Source organism: Drosophila guanche, unplaced genomic scaffold (genome assembly GCF_900245975.1).
Source record: "Drosophila guanche unplaced genomic scaffold, DGUA_6, whole genome shotgun sequence".
NCBI classification, from domain to species: domain Eukaryota; kingdom Metazoa; phylum Arthropoda; class Insecta; order Diptera; family Drosophilidae; genus Drosophila; species Drosophila guanche.
The window spans coordinates 13,962,251-13,975,509 of NW_022995743.1; the positions used below are offsets into that span (position 1 = coordinate 13,962,251).

The 13,259-nt window shown below is 46.1% G+C and overlaps 4 protein-coding genes and 1 long non-coding RNA gene across 6 annotated transcripts in view; 2 read left to right on the forward strand and 3 right to left on the reverse strand.

Moving 5' to 3' along the window:
• The window catches only part of LOC117578853 (solute carrier family 2, facilitated glucose transporter member 7), a 1,646-nt gene extending 276 nt beyond the window's left edge, over positions 1-1,370 (reverse strand). Inside the window, 6 exon segments of the mRNA XM_034264642.1 lie at positions 31-133; positions 189-243; positions 245-393; positions 453-975; positions 977-1,179; positions 1,234-1,370. Of these exon segments, the coding sequence (XP_034120533.1) occupies positions 31-133; positions 189-243; positions 245-393; positions 453-975; positions 977-1,179; positions 1,234-1,350 (1,150 nt within the window). The 5' untranslated portion in view covers positions 1,351-1,370.
• LOC117578839 (arfGAP with SH3 domain, ANK repeat and PH domain-containing protein) overlaps positions 1-2,267 on the forward strand; it is a 27,143-nt gene extending 24,876 nt beyond the window's left edge. Inside the window, exon 14 of the mRNA XM_034264615.1 lies at positions 2,255-2,267. The gene's annotated coding sequence lies outside the window, so the exon portion shown is untranslated. The remainder of the gene's footprint in view (positions 1-2,254) is intronic.
• Positions 1,390-3,363, reverse strand: LOC117578852 (solute carrier family 2, facilitated glucose transporter member 7). Its single transcript, XM_034264641.1, has 5 exons — positions 3,229-3,363; positions 2,835-3,118; positions 2,172-2,772; positions 1,796-2,117; positions 1,390-1,729 (listed from the first exon to the last, which is right to left on the reverse strand). Exons 1-5 carry the CDS (start codon positions 3,241-3,243, stop codon positions 1,476-1,478), a joined length of 1,476 nt encoding a protein of 491 aa, XP_034120532.1. The 5' UTR covers positions 3,244-3,363; the 3' UTR covers positions 1,390-1,475.
• A 469-nt stretch (positions 3,364-3,832) lies between these two features.
• On the reverse strand, positions 3,833-8,582 carry LOC117578851 (solute carrier family 2, facilitated glucose transporter member 1). Of its 2 annotated transcripts, none has more exons than XM_034264639.1 (7): positions 8,541-8,582; positions 6,027-6,131; positions 5,801-5,961; positions 4,993-5,587; positions 4,715-4,927; positions 4,549-4,651; positions 3,833-4,303 (listed from the first exon to the last, which is right to left on the reverse strand). In XM_034264639.1, the coding sequence occupies exons 1-7, from the start codon at positions 8,565-8,567 to the stop codon at positions 4,050-4,052; spliced, it is 1,458 nt and encodes a 485-aa protein (XP_034120530.1). In that variant the 5' UTR covers positions 8,568-8,582; the 3' UTR covers positions 3,833-4,049. The 2 variants fall into 2 exon arrangements, with proteins under 2 accessions (XP_034120530.1, XP_034120529.1); XM_034264638.1 differs by lacking the exon at positions 8,541-8,582 and adding an exon at positions 6,928-7,325.
• On the forward strand, positions 7,720-8,468 carry LOC117578878. The gene is made up of 3 exons (XR_004573399.1): positions 7,720-8,007; positions 8,066-8,178; positions 8,248-8,468. It is a non-coding gene; the product is annotated as an uncharacterized LOC117578878 (long non-coding RNA).
• Positions 8,583-13,259: the final 4,677 nt, after the last annotated feature.

Genomic DNA, 13,259 nt, shown 5'->3' on the forward strand with positions numbered 1-13,259 from the left:
ATGTAAAGCCCAGAAATTTTGCTTACTCACCTGAACCAATGAAGAAGGGCATGGGCCCTAGAGCAAAGTTGAAGGCAACAATGTACAGCGACAGGAAGAGGATGCAGCCGTAGGAAACCTCCTGGTAGGATTTCTAAGGGATAAGTACGAGCATGTAAAAGTTTACGAGTATTCAACAGAATTGCTACCATTAGCTCCAGTCCGACACTGAGCAAAACCAGGAAAATGGATGAAAATAGGCATCATCATGATCCGCCTGTTGAAGCTGGCCATCATCCAAGGTCCGAAGAGGGCAACGAAAAAGTTAAGCACACCCTCGGCAAAGTTCAGCCACGAGGCAACGTTCAAGGTGAAACCAGCATCTGTAAAAATGGACACGGAATAGTACCAAATCTGGGAAGATTTGGAAAGATTATGATGGAAAGGCGAAAGATCTATGCACCACTGCCAACCGCATTTATTCCGCTCATTTGCTGTACCAAATGGAAGGAGCACACAATGATCAGGGGCATCGCCAGCTTGCTATTGCAGATCACGGCTGTCATGCTGCTCTTCTCCACTGCGACGGCCGAGGCAGCCTCGATCTCCGCCAGCTCCGTGTCTGCGCGCTGCTCGCTCTTGCGCAGACGCACCAGAATCGAGCGGCTCTTCTCCGTGTTCCCCTTGGACATCATGTAGCTGGGGCTCTCGGGAAACCAGAGGAGCGGCGTCAGGCCAATGACCACGAGTATCACATAGCCAGCCAGGGCACAGTGCCAGTGTTTCCTGGTGCCCAACAGGAAATCGAAGGAACATAGCTGCCCCACCACAACCCCGCCGGTGATGCCGATGCAAGTGAAGACGCCAACGCTGCCGCTCAGCTCCGCCGGTGCCAGCTCCACCAGATACATGGGCTGAGTGGTGTAGACCAGGGCCGCTGCCATACCGCCTATTAGACGCCCCAGCAGCAACATTTCCACGGAGTTGGAACAACGCGGCAACAGAGAGTAGAGCTCCACTGACCAGTAGACTTCCCCTACGTCCCAGCTTCGTGTTGCAGCAGGGCGCAAAAAGAGATCCGACAATGCCACCGACCTGGAACATGGACACCACGCAGGCCATTAGAGTCGTAAGCTGCGTGTCGCCCAAGACGGTCGTGTATCTGGACTGCGCTGACTCGAAGATCCAAAGTCTGATGAACTACGAGGCGGGGCTAATGAGGTTTGAGCTCTCCTTTGGTACAGCTACACACACCTTGGTTGGGGCGTTGATCACGCCGAACGAGTATCCGATGGGAATGACGGACCCAAGGGTGATGCAAATGCAAATTAGCAGCAGGAACGCTGTCCAGCCTTGCTTCTCCTCGGCCATTGTGGTGAGTTTTTTTCATAGATTTCTGGCAGATAAAACTTTGGTCAAGGGATCGACTGATTTATATTAGATGGATATACAGATTACAATATTTTATAGATTACTATTTGTGTATGGGGATAGTCTTAGTCCAGTTTGGAGCGCAGTCCGTGGCTCATCAGTGGCTTGACATCTTTGGGTTCGCGTCCACGCGTCTCTGGCAGATAGCGCCATGTGAGCAGCAGGCAGTAGATGCAAACGCACATGCATGGCATGAAGGCGAACGAGCTCCAGACGCCCTGGAGCAGGGGGAAGCACATGCCCACCAGGAAGTTTCCAATCCACGAGAAGAGGCTGCCCATCGACATGGCCACGGAGCGGGGCGAGTCCTCGAGTAGCTCTGTGAAAGACACCATCAAGCATTGACGACTGCTCATGCCAAAACGAGAGCTAAGCAAATACAAACCAGAGCCAATGAAGTAGGCTATGGGACCGAGGCCAATCTGGAAGCCCAGGATGAAGCTGAGGATGAAGGCAGCGCAGAAATAGGTCAGCAACGTGCTCTCCGAGCTCTCCAGGAAGTACAAACCAATGGACATGGCCAAAAGCGATAGGGCGCAAACGGCGCAGGACAACATCATCAGCGGACGACGCGGAAACTTTTGTATCAGAAGCGGGCCCAGCAGGGAGGTGCACAGATTGAAGCCGCCAATGCCCAGATTCAGCCAGGTGGCTGCTCCAGGGGAGAAGCCCGCCTCCGTCAGAATGGACAGCGAGTAGAAGAAGATCTGAAAAGCGGAGACCATCAATTTCCAGACAGTTTAAGGCGCAGCCTGACCTACAGCATTGATGCCACTCAGCTGTTGTGTGGCCTGGAAGGAGCAGACTAAGAGCAGTGGCAGAAACAGCTCTCTGTCGCCCAGAACCTGGCACAGGGAGCTATCCTTGCTGCTGGCCTGGGCCTCCAACGTGTTCCTCATCTCAAGCAGTTCCCGCTGAACTTCCTCCTCTGCCCCATGCCCTCGGATACGACGCAAAGCCAGCTCACTGGCGGCCGAGTCGCGCTTGTAGAGGTAGAGCCAGCGAGGACTCTCCGGAAACCACCACATGGGCAGCAGCGAGGCGACTACCAGCAGGGTGTAGAAGCTCAGGGCGTAGGGCCACAGATCCTCGTTGCCAAGCAGCTCGGACAGGGTCATCACCTGAGCGAGCAGAATGCCACCCGTCACCCCGATGCAGGTGAAGACACCCACACTGCCGCTCAGCTCCGAGGGAGCCAGCTCCAGCAGATACATGGGCTGGGCGGTGAATATCAGGGCAGAGGCAATCCCGCCAAAGAAGCGTCCAACCATCAGCATCTCCAGCGACTTGGCAACCCGACACCAAGTGAAGAGCATGCCGCAAACCACAAGCACAGCACCGCTAATCATGAGGCAGCCCTTTCTGAAAGAGGAAGGCAGACAATAATTCCAGGAGTTGACTCTCCGATGTTTTTGCCCACTCACCGGCCGTACTTGTCGCTACACAGAGCGCTGAAACATGAGCCGCAAATGCCCCCAATCAGATAGATGGAGACGATGCTTGTCCACAGTATATCCAGCTGACTGGGGCTCACAATGGTGTCGTACTCGCTGGCCAGGATATCCTCACACCAGCGCTTGATGAGCTCGGCCGGTGCATTGAGAACGCCGAAGAAGTATCCAACCGGAATGGTGGTGCCCATCGTAACGCTAACGCAGATGAGCAGCAGAAACGTGTTCCAGCCGCGGCCGCCGGCAGGAGTAACGTTCTGCAAACAAATCAAAGTAATTCAAATTATTATCGAGAGCCAAACGAAAGACTTAAGCCACAAACTCGTTCCGGATGTGCGAGAAAGTGGCTGTCAAATCAGCAATTCACCATAACAAAGACCATAATGAGCCACAATCAAAGAGCAACCAAATCCGCGATGCTGCTACGTTGAGAGCCAAAACTATAGTGTGCCAGGTCTGGCTGGGACTTGCTGCCGAGCTCTGACACCTGCGTGAGTCATCCATCTCTGCCTCGTCAATTGCATACAGAGAAGGTTTGGAAACACCGCGGCTGCTCTTCCTACTACGGTTGGTTACAGCACCTACAGAACCCGCGCCATAGATAAATTTCTCGTGTATTGTTTGACTTGTTTCCTTATCACTGACACGGTCGCTTCTATTTGCACATCAAATGCATATCCGAGCGCTTTCATACACTACGATAAAGACTGCTTCTATGCTCACGAGTTTCATAGATTTTATTTATCTATTATAAGGTTGGGCCTCCACATAACGCTCAATAAACTCTCAGGCATTTAGCAGTTGCCTAAAGTGAACCAGCTCGACGGAAGAGTATCCACAGTTGGCTCGCGCTGGCTCGCTCTTGTGGCGCATTTCTTACATCAATAAATCTAATTAACAGAGTATTAGTCGGAGCGCTTAATTGAACTTGTGTGGCAGGCGATAAGAGACGGGACGTTCCGTATGCACTGTTTGGTCTTAAAGTTAGTTCCTCAATCACTTTTTTGTTTTTATTTTGTTTGTATAGAAAACTTATGACGTAGACAAGATAAAAAATTGGTTTGGCTTGTTAGCTTATTGTCTATGAAGGCATTAGGCACGGCCCCGCGCATCTTTGCAATTGTACATTTAACAGACCTATCATTAGCTAATTATATCTAAGTGTAAGACGTGCGTGTGCGACGAGTATCATTTGACCTTGGACCGGAAACCATTGGAGACAAGAGGTGCCACCTCTGAGGGATCGCGGCCTCGCGTTTCCGGCAGATAGAATTTCGTTAGCAAACAGAGCAGCACACATGTAATGGAGAACGGCAGGAAGACGAAGGCTCCCCAGGCATTCTGCAGACTGGGGAAGGATATGCCAATTATAAAATTGCAGGTCCATGACGCCAGGCTGCCCATCGACATGGCAACGGAGCGAGGGGCCACCTCGAACAGTTCTGCAAATTGAAAAGCATAATTCGAATCAGTTAGCAGTCCAATAATTGAGCCAGCGACAACGACAGAGTGTCTGGAATAGCCTATATAGTCATAATCAAAGTGGTCCAATGAACCTCGTTCAATTAAATTATAGACAGAGTGCTCGGAAATTGGAGCAACTGGCGGCATCACGAGACTCGACTTCGACTGCGACGCTTGTGGCAGCTGGCGTCGTCACGCGACTGATGGCTCGGCCTCAAATTACCTGATCCAATGAAGTACGGAATGGGGCCCAGGCCGAACTGGTAAAAGAAAATGTATCCCATGATGCAGAAAATGCAGGCAATGGCAAACCAGCTGACAAAGTCCTACAATTCATACAAAACAAGAATCAACAAACGTAATCAAACGCAAAAACACATCACACTCACAATATAGTACAAGACGAAGGCGATTGTGAAGAGAAAGACGGAGCACATGGCGCAGGAGAACATCATCAGGGTGCGTCTGTTGTAGTAGGCCATAAGCCAGGGTCCCAGCAACGAGACGGCCAGATTCAGGCATCCAGCACCCAAATTGGCCCACTGAGCATTCACTGTTGAGAGGCCGGCCTTCTCAAAGATGGACACCGAGTAGTAGAATATCTGCAAAAGGCTCAGATCAATGAATTTCCCATACATTTGTATGCATTAAAAATATCACTACTCACTGCATTGATGCCAGACAGCTGCTGGCCGCCGTGGAAGCAGCAGACAATGACAAGCGGTAGCAGCAGGCGGGAATCGCGGAGCACATCGCAGAAGCTGCTTGTCTGCACCTTGGCATTAGCCTCCGCTTCCATTTCGGCCAGCTCCTGGGCGATGAGCTCCTCGGCGCCCTCGCCTCGCAGCCGCTGCAGCTCGCGCTTGGCCGCCGCACGATTGCCTTTGACTATGTACAGGAACTTGGGGCTCTCGGGGAAGAGATATGAGGGCAGGTAGCACACAATGATAAGGCCCATGTAAGCGGTTAACGCATAGTGCCAGAGATCAGCGGTGCCAAAGACATCGGCCAGACTGCACACCTGGCCCACGACCACGCCTCCCGTCACACCCACGGCACAGAACACGCCCAGTGTGCCGCGCAGCGCCAGCGGAGCCACCTCGGACAGATACATGGGCAGGGTGGCGGTTACAAGGCCCGATGCGAGACCCACAATAAAGCGTCCAATCAGCAGCATTTCCACAGAGTTGGCGGCTCTGCAGAAAAAGAAGAGCACGGCTCCGACTGAGAAGAGCGCCCCGCAAATGAGATAACATGCTTTTCTGTAAAGGAAGAGAGAGGGATTGAAATTGTAGCAGTACTTATTAACAGTTTCCGTTTTGCATTTGCTCTGAATTAATGACCTACTGAATATTTTTAGCTCGTATGCCAATTCGTTTTGCAGATTAGAAGGCATTAAAAATTCTAGAAAAGCGATAGCTGAAACTGGCTTTAGCCGCGGCTTATCTGACTGATTAATGCCCGTAATCACATACCTGCCGAATTTATTGGCCGCACCAGCCCCGCCCAGCGAGCCGATGGCGCCACCAACCAGGAAAACAGAAACAATGCTCGACCAGAGCAAATCCAATCCGGTTTCGCTCAGGTTGCTGCCATAGTTGTCATGCAGCGTTTGATTACACCAAATTTTCATCAGCTGTAAAGATAGTAGAGTTAGTTGTGCTTCCCCTTGACAGATACATGAATTGGGTCGGTACTCACCTTGGAGGGAGCATTGATAACGCCTATGCAGTAGCCCGTTGACACCGCTCCACCAAAGGTGGTGGCAAAGGCCACCAGCAACAGCAGCTTGCTCCATCCCGGTTTCTGCAATTAAAAACCGAATTGTTAAATATTTACGAAAAACATTTAAGTGCGCATAGACTGAACTGTGACAGTGTTTAGTACTGTGTCGCGGTCCGGTGCGTCATTGTTGTTGGGGTCATAACTTACTGATTTATTCCCGGAATAGAATGCTTTAATCTGAATAATTGTCGCTAATTATGGCTAATACTGACCCAGGGTCAAAGCTTTCCATTTCTCTTTAAGCGCATTGTGATTAGTACAAAGCGGATTGGGTTGAAGCGGTCTCTCTTTATAAACTGATAAGCAATGCCTGAAAATTCAGCTGATAAAGCGAACGAAAAGATCGCAAATTTGCCCCAAAATATTTGACTATACGAAAGTACAGTATAAGTATGTTACATATGTATAAGTTCCTATGTACCCTGGTCAATGTCACTACGGGCTATACCGTATATCAGCTGATACTAGTAAATACATATTGTACTTTACATACATACATACATAAATACATATGTATGTGTAAGCGTCGTGTGTGTTTATCTATTTTAAGAATTTGAAAACAAATGTACATGTGGGTATAAAAGTATCAACAAGTAAAATCTAAGAGAGAAGAAGAGATAAAATAACAGCATCCAACAACATCCAACATCCACTATCCATGTGTTTCTTTTGTTGGATGCAACAAAGAAAGAAAGTGCACAGTGCAATAGCAGGAAATCGAACAGTTTACAGTTAGAGAGGTACACAGAAGAGATCTTGCAAAGAGGGCAGGAGAGTAGAGTGTTTTGCTCAGTTAAAGAACCGTTTACTCTCTCACCTGATTTGTTTCCGTCTGCGGCGACAGCAGTTCCACTCGTGTGGGCTGGGGGTATAACTGTTGTGATTCGGCGGGGTAACTTTTGTTTGCCATATTCATGAGCGGTACATGAACGTTGGTTGTTAGGAACACTTTATAAGGCACTCGAAGTACACGCGACCATTAACAATATGCGGCGAACGATTGTTAACAAAGTTGTTGTTGTATCGTGGCAAAGGGTTTGCAGTGTTGTGTAACACTATGGTGCTTATACAGGTGAGAAGGTGTCGTGGTTGAATGCAAATTCATACATTCCTCTACCAACAATATTATTCAACAATTTAGAATAATTGTTTTTATTCCACGATGGATCAAAAGCGCACCCCGGTGTGAACAGCGAGGCCTGGAGAAACCTGACTGCGCGATAAAAAATGTGCCGGCAACCTTATCAACTCTCTCTGTAAATGTTTAGCTCCAAGGTACAACACACCAGGTAGGGTGTTTGCACACGCTCTATGGCAGGGTTTTATTTGTAATCTACTAATTAATGGTAGTGGTAATGTAATTTGTACCATTTGGGTAATATCACGTATTTTATGTTTTGTCTTAACAATTCAATATGTTTAGGTGAGACAGCGAAAGACCGCACCTTCTGTAGGTAATGTGTCTTGCTGCCGCTTGCCCAATTCGAATTGGTAAGTTATACAGCACTTTTTTTCTCTGGCTGTTTGTGAAATTATTTTTAAAATAAATTCTTAAGGTATTTTTTAAACAAGTAAAAATGGCACTGTGTCTAAGTTGGTGGGGAAAAGTTTGCTGTTCCCAGGGTTTGGGATAACATAATCACCGTACCGCTTCATCCCGTGTACCTTTTCATCTCTGGCAATTTAAAACCGTTTACGCGCCCTTACAGATATGTACAAATTTGCCGAAAGCAGAGCATAATTTTGGTCTACCTAATTGGATCGACGGTTCACTGTCAGCATACGTGCCCCCATCCAGCAATTTACAATTTTTTCTTGCCGTATTGATTGCATTCATCCAGCGACTGCATGTCTGCTTGGATGAGTGAGCGAAGCCAAATGATACAAATGATTTCAGGTATGAAAGCACGTTCATGGCTCACTTGATTACTCAAAAAAATATCACTTCATTTTAGCTGTATTTATCGCGTGTGTACGCTTAACTACTGAGACTGCCGCTGATAGACAAATCCTTATTGGCCAGGATGCAGCAACTGATTCGCGGAATTTTAATAATTGACCCGCCCAGGTGCCTAAAGTCTCACGTTCGGCCTGACTATATCTAATAGAGACATTACAAATATTTACGTAATTTTAGTTATCAAAGTTATTCTGGTTTTCCCCATGTTCCTGATGCAGCCACGAGCAAGTGGTGCAAAGCCAGATTGCAATTTCAGGAACCAAGTGAATGTCTTACATCGTTGATTGCAGCCATTCAAGGACATACAAATATCCAATAAAATTGTATGAGACACCACCCAAGCTGCTTAATTATTTAGAATATAATTAATACCAAGACATTGGGGAGTAGAAAGGGTAGCTTAATACTTAAATTTTTCTTGTAAAAATTAATAATTTATCAGATTAAGTTTCTCTAAAGTGGGTACTTACATCATTGTTATTTTTTGTGGCTCCCATCGGAATGGAATATTTACTGTACGTAATTGTCCTTGCTTAAACAATAAAACTCTGAAATATTTACGTAGCAAGTTATGAAGTATGCACAGTAGATCGCGTTATAATTGAATGACTGGATCGTTGGTGGATTTTAGATTGCTACAGAAAAAAAAAACAACACACAATCCGCGAGTTCGGTAACGGCGCGGCGTGGCGCTTTGGTTCTGGCCTGATTGCGAGCGGATTGGCAACTGTGGGAATAATTAAGCCCAATGCACTTGCCTCTGCTGCGGTCAACGATATCGACGAGCTGATAGCAGGGTCATAAACTGCCAAATTAAACGAGCGTGTTTTGTGGCCCTGATTTAATGAAGCAGCTTGGTCGGCTGGGCCTGGCTGTTTTCCACCCGTATTCCCTCAGTATTCAGCTATTCATCGATCTCTGCTCCACAGAAATTATCTGTTTAATTCAATAACATTGGAATGCGCTGTTGGAATACTCATAACACCGCTTTATCTTTATCGCTTCGACCTATGAATTGAACAGAATCTTTTCATACTATACCTGAGAATCGATAAGATGTGTGTGAGGGTAGTGTGTGGGGTTGGCTTCTTAATTTCCTGGTCGAATGGTGTTGATGTTCGACACCAGCTGAATTGTGCCTGAAGCACTCGGTTCTGTAAGAGCCGTAAGGCGTATATCTTAAGATAAGTAGAGATGTCTCTAATTGTATAAATCTTTGCATTAGTTATGATACATTTTGTATTTACCTTTTCCTATTCATTTTTGGCGCTAAGAAGTAGTGGTCTAGTGTGACCGCGGATTTAGTGAGAAAGTATACCGCCTCACCCTAAGAAATATACTTTAACATACGAACAAAATGTATGAAATATTCTGCGCACAACAGCACCCTCTATTATCCTGTCTTCTGCTACGACTGTAAATTTAGCATTGGTCTGTTAACCACATTTCGTATAAATGTATTCGTTAAATTTGTTATAGTTAAACAAGGAGAGTTAATACAATGCTAATGACATTCTTGGCTTACAGAATGTATTTGTCTTATTTAAATATATTTGTAATGGTAAGTCCTGTATCCTTTCTGGGATTTTTAAATATTCATATATTCGAATAAAACCAAACAAAAACTCCCGTTCTTTGAAAGACACTTCTATGAGCTGTGGTAGTAAGGGTTGACATGTCGAATCGATGTTAATATGGAACTTCATTAGGAACAGCCAATCTCAGTTGATTGCTGCATCTACCTAACCTTCAGAGAGTACCAGAAACCCGATCCTAGACATGGATCCTAGACTTTTAATGTGATTCTCAAAAGCATCGATCCCAGGGTCACTGGCAAGTCGAGGTGGCGAAATCTCGCCTTAAAACAAATGATTATTGCCAGTTGATTGCTCTTAATTACTTTTTCTTGGCCTCCCACTCCGCTGGCAAATTGCACTTAAGTTCAAGTTAACCTGGTCGTAAATCTCGATGTGGCGACCTTTCAACCTCAATGGTGTGCGTTGAACTGGCTGAAAATTCGCCAATCCCCAAGGCACAGACAATGGCCCCGGCTGAAAAATAATAAAAATATAAAAACTGACAACTGTTGCGAAAAAAGCGAAGAAAAGCTGAAACTGATAAGTACAACAATAAGTCATTTCCATTTCCTTTGAACTGAACTTTATGGCGGGCCTCTCATCACGCCGTCGATTTAACATTTCAGTCGGTTCATTGTACTCCACCTGTCAGCGTTCTGCACTGAATCCAAATCCAAAGAGCTCCCACATTGTCCAGCTAAACTAAAAATTGCCATAAATTGTCCGAAAGCAGAAGAAGAACATTTCGCTGGCATCCTTAACAGCTGCCTGTTGAATGGTATGTGTATGGAATATTCAGGTGAATTCATTTATTATGCTGCCTGCACATTTCATCGGACAAGCTGCAAATGCGATTTCATTGTTCTTTCAGCCCTGTGTCCACTTGTTAGCCATGCTCTTTGATGCAATGTTGCAAGCAGCAGGAACTCACAGAAAGTCCAAACAACAAGAGCTCGAGAGTGAGTTACCTTGTTGCGCTCACTACTCACTACTCACTACTCACCGCTCGTATTCGCATTTTTCAAGTGACCCGACGCTGGACCAGCTGGACCAGCTGGACAGGCAGGACGCGCTCGACACAACTGACAGACTGACTTTGACATGGCATCATGCAGGACGGCAAACATAGTGCCGGAAAAGCAACCGGACTATAAATAAGATACGACTCCACACACACACACACACATTCTCTTCTCATACTCATATGTGTTGTTGTCTGAACGAGTGAATGAATGAATGTTTGGGGGGCGTGAGAGAGAGTGTTGTAAGTGCAAGAACTGTGTCACTTGTGCCTTTATTTGGTTGGCGGTGTCTACATATGGTACATTCATACACAGAGATGTATGTCCTTGCAAGGGGCAATATCCTTTCAGGCAGAGGTTTGGTCTAAATCAAATTGGATGCTTAGCAGCGAAAAATGTAAGTACTCGTCAAGGTGAAGGGATACTAATAGCACAGTTCCATCATGTGAAAGTATGTCCACTAAATGTAGGGTATTCAAAGCTTTGTTTACACGTAACTGTCTTTTCTTTTCCTTTCGTTTCGTTTCGTTTCCTTTCTTTTATTTACTTTTCTTTCCCACACAATAGAGCAAAGCGGTGGGGAGCGGAGACAGCGGAAAGCTGTTACTTCCAGCTTGTTATTATTTCTGGCTTTTGTTGCTAGCTTCATAAAAGTGCTACTCTACGTACGAGTGTACATACATATGTGTGAGTGTATATCCTGTTGCTTGTTCGACTTTTGCTTGAACATTTCCGCTTCCTTTCATTTAGCATTCAACACACATTTACTTTGAGTCATATTTGTTGAACACATTTCAGAAATATTTAAACACTTGAAAGCTTGTATTCAAGTCAATTTATTTGTAGCCTTGCTTTTAAACCTGGGTGAAGCTTCACCTTTTAACTTCCTGCGCTGGAGCATCTGCCGTTGACACCTGTCGCCTGGTCGTTCTGCAGTCTCCATGAACTACAACAATGCGCTTTTCTCCCTAAGGCTTTGTCAGATGCAGGGCTGGGCAGGGGTAAGGACATGTGTCCGCCCACATCCAACTGCAAAGTGCACCTTACAGTAGCATCAAGGGCCAGGAGCAACCTCAACTTTAACACTTTCTGTTGACCTTTTCCTGGCTGTGTAGTTCGCGAGGCCCCAGCCAGCGAAAGAGATGCCATGACGTTGTCGTTTGCCATGTGGAAAGTCATTTGATATAGTCACCTTGTACATCTAAAATTAATGAGAGTACCGAAAAAAACGCGTAGAAAATTGCTTTGCGCCCATGGGTGGTGGCGCGCGTGCAGCAACAGGTCGAAGAGCGTCGAGATAAACAAAGAACAGCAACAACAACAACAAAAAAGGGAAAAGAAAAAGGAAAGTCTCATAACAGGAAACAGCCTCAGGGACCGAGAGGCGGAAAGAAAAACATCTAAGAGGCCTTTGTAAAGTTTTTGGCTTCGAGGCAAACAGAAAGATGCACGAAAGAAAGGCTTAGGGCCCACTAAAAATTAACACAAGCATGAAAACACAGAGAAAGTAAACATAAAGCATGTAGAAATGGAATGGGAGAATAGATGTCTTCCCAGGCACGAATAATAATATTATCAGGTAAATCAAATTGCTTGCAAATAAATTGAATTGCGCAGCAAAAGCACAACCAAAAGCAAAAGCAACAACACAGAGACGACATTGCTCTGCGGCCTTCGGCTCTGACTGAGCGACGGGGGAGTAACTGAGATCGCCGCGATAAGAGTGCATGCGTTTGCGTCTCAAATCTTCGCTCCGAAAGCGGAGCCTTCTCTCTCGCCTTCTCTCTCCCCATCTAACTGTTAAAAACCAGAGCGAAAATGTGCGCAGTGTGTCCGAGAGATCACGAGAAGAGATAAGAGTGCCACGTCGTGGACATCTCAGAACTAAAAAGCGAAAGATGAGGGCAGGGCAAAGGCTCAGTGTTGGTGATGGAATGAGGTTGGTGCGCAGAGTAGGCAAATATGCCAATTTATGCCATATAACATCGAAGCGATGGTTCGAAAATCGTATTCTTGCGTTCGATCGATTTGCCAAGGCATTGCCCCGAAGCACAACGCTTTTTATGATTTTTAATATTTTTTATTAAATTTTGAGCAGCGGTCTTTGCCTTTCTTTGCAGTGGCAAAGGCCAAAGGTGAGTCTGAGGCCACGTGAGGAGTAGTTTCAGGCTGAGCACGGTGCAGGGTGGCAGGATGGGATGGGATGGGATGGGGTGGCTGCCGTGTCAATTCAATCAACTTGCCAGCCCCTCCACGTTCATCTTCATCTGGCTGCTACCGTCGATGGTTGTGTTGCTGTTGTTGTTGCTTGGTTACACAAAATGAGAATTTATTGTTGGTGCCTTATGCATGGCACACAATATCGGGTACCACTACATACGCAGAGTGCGTGTGTGTGTGTGAGCTACATAATAAAATTCCAATTTGCTCGACAAACGATGTCGCCGACACCCCGCTTTTCATATACAAAAAAAGTTGTAAGCATATTTTGCCTCTGCTCCAACCTCCGCCTCACATGCGTACATATATGTACACATGCGTAAATGCGTCAAATACAAATATATTTTCATTATTATGTAGAAATTGAACA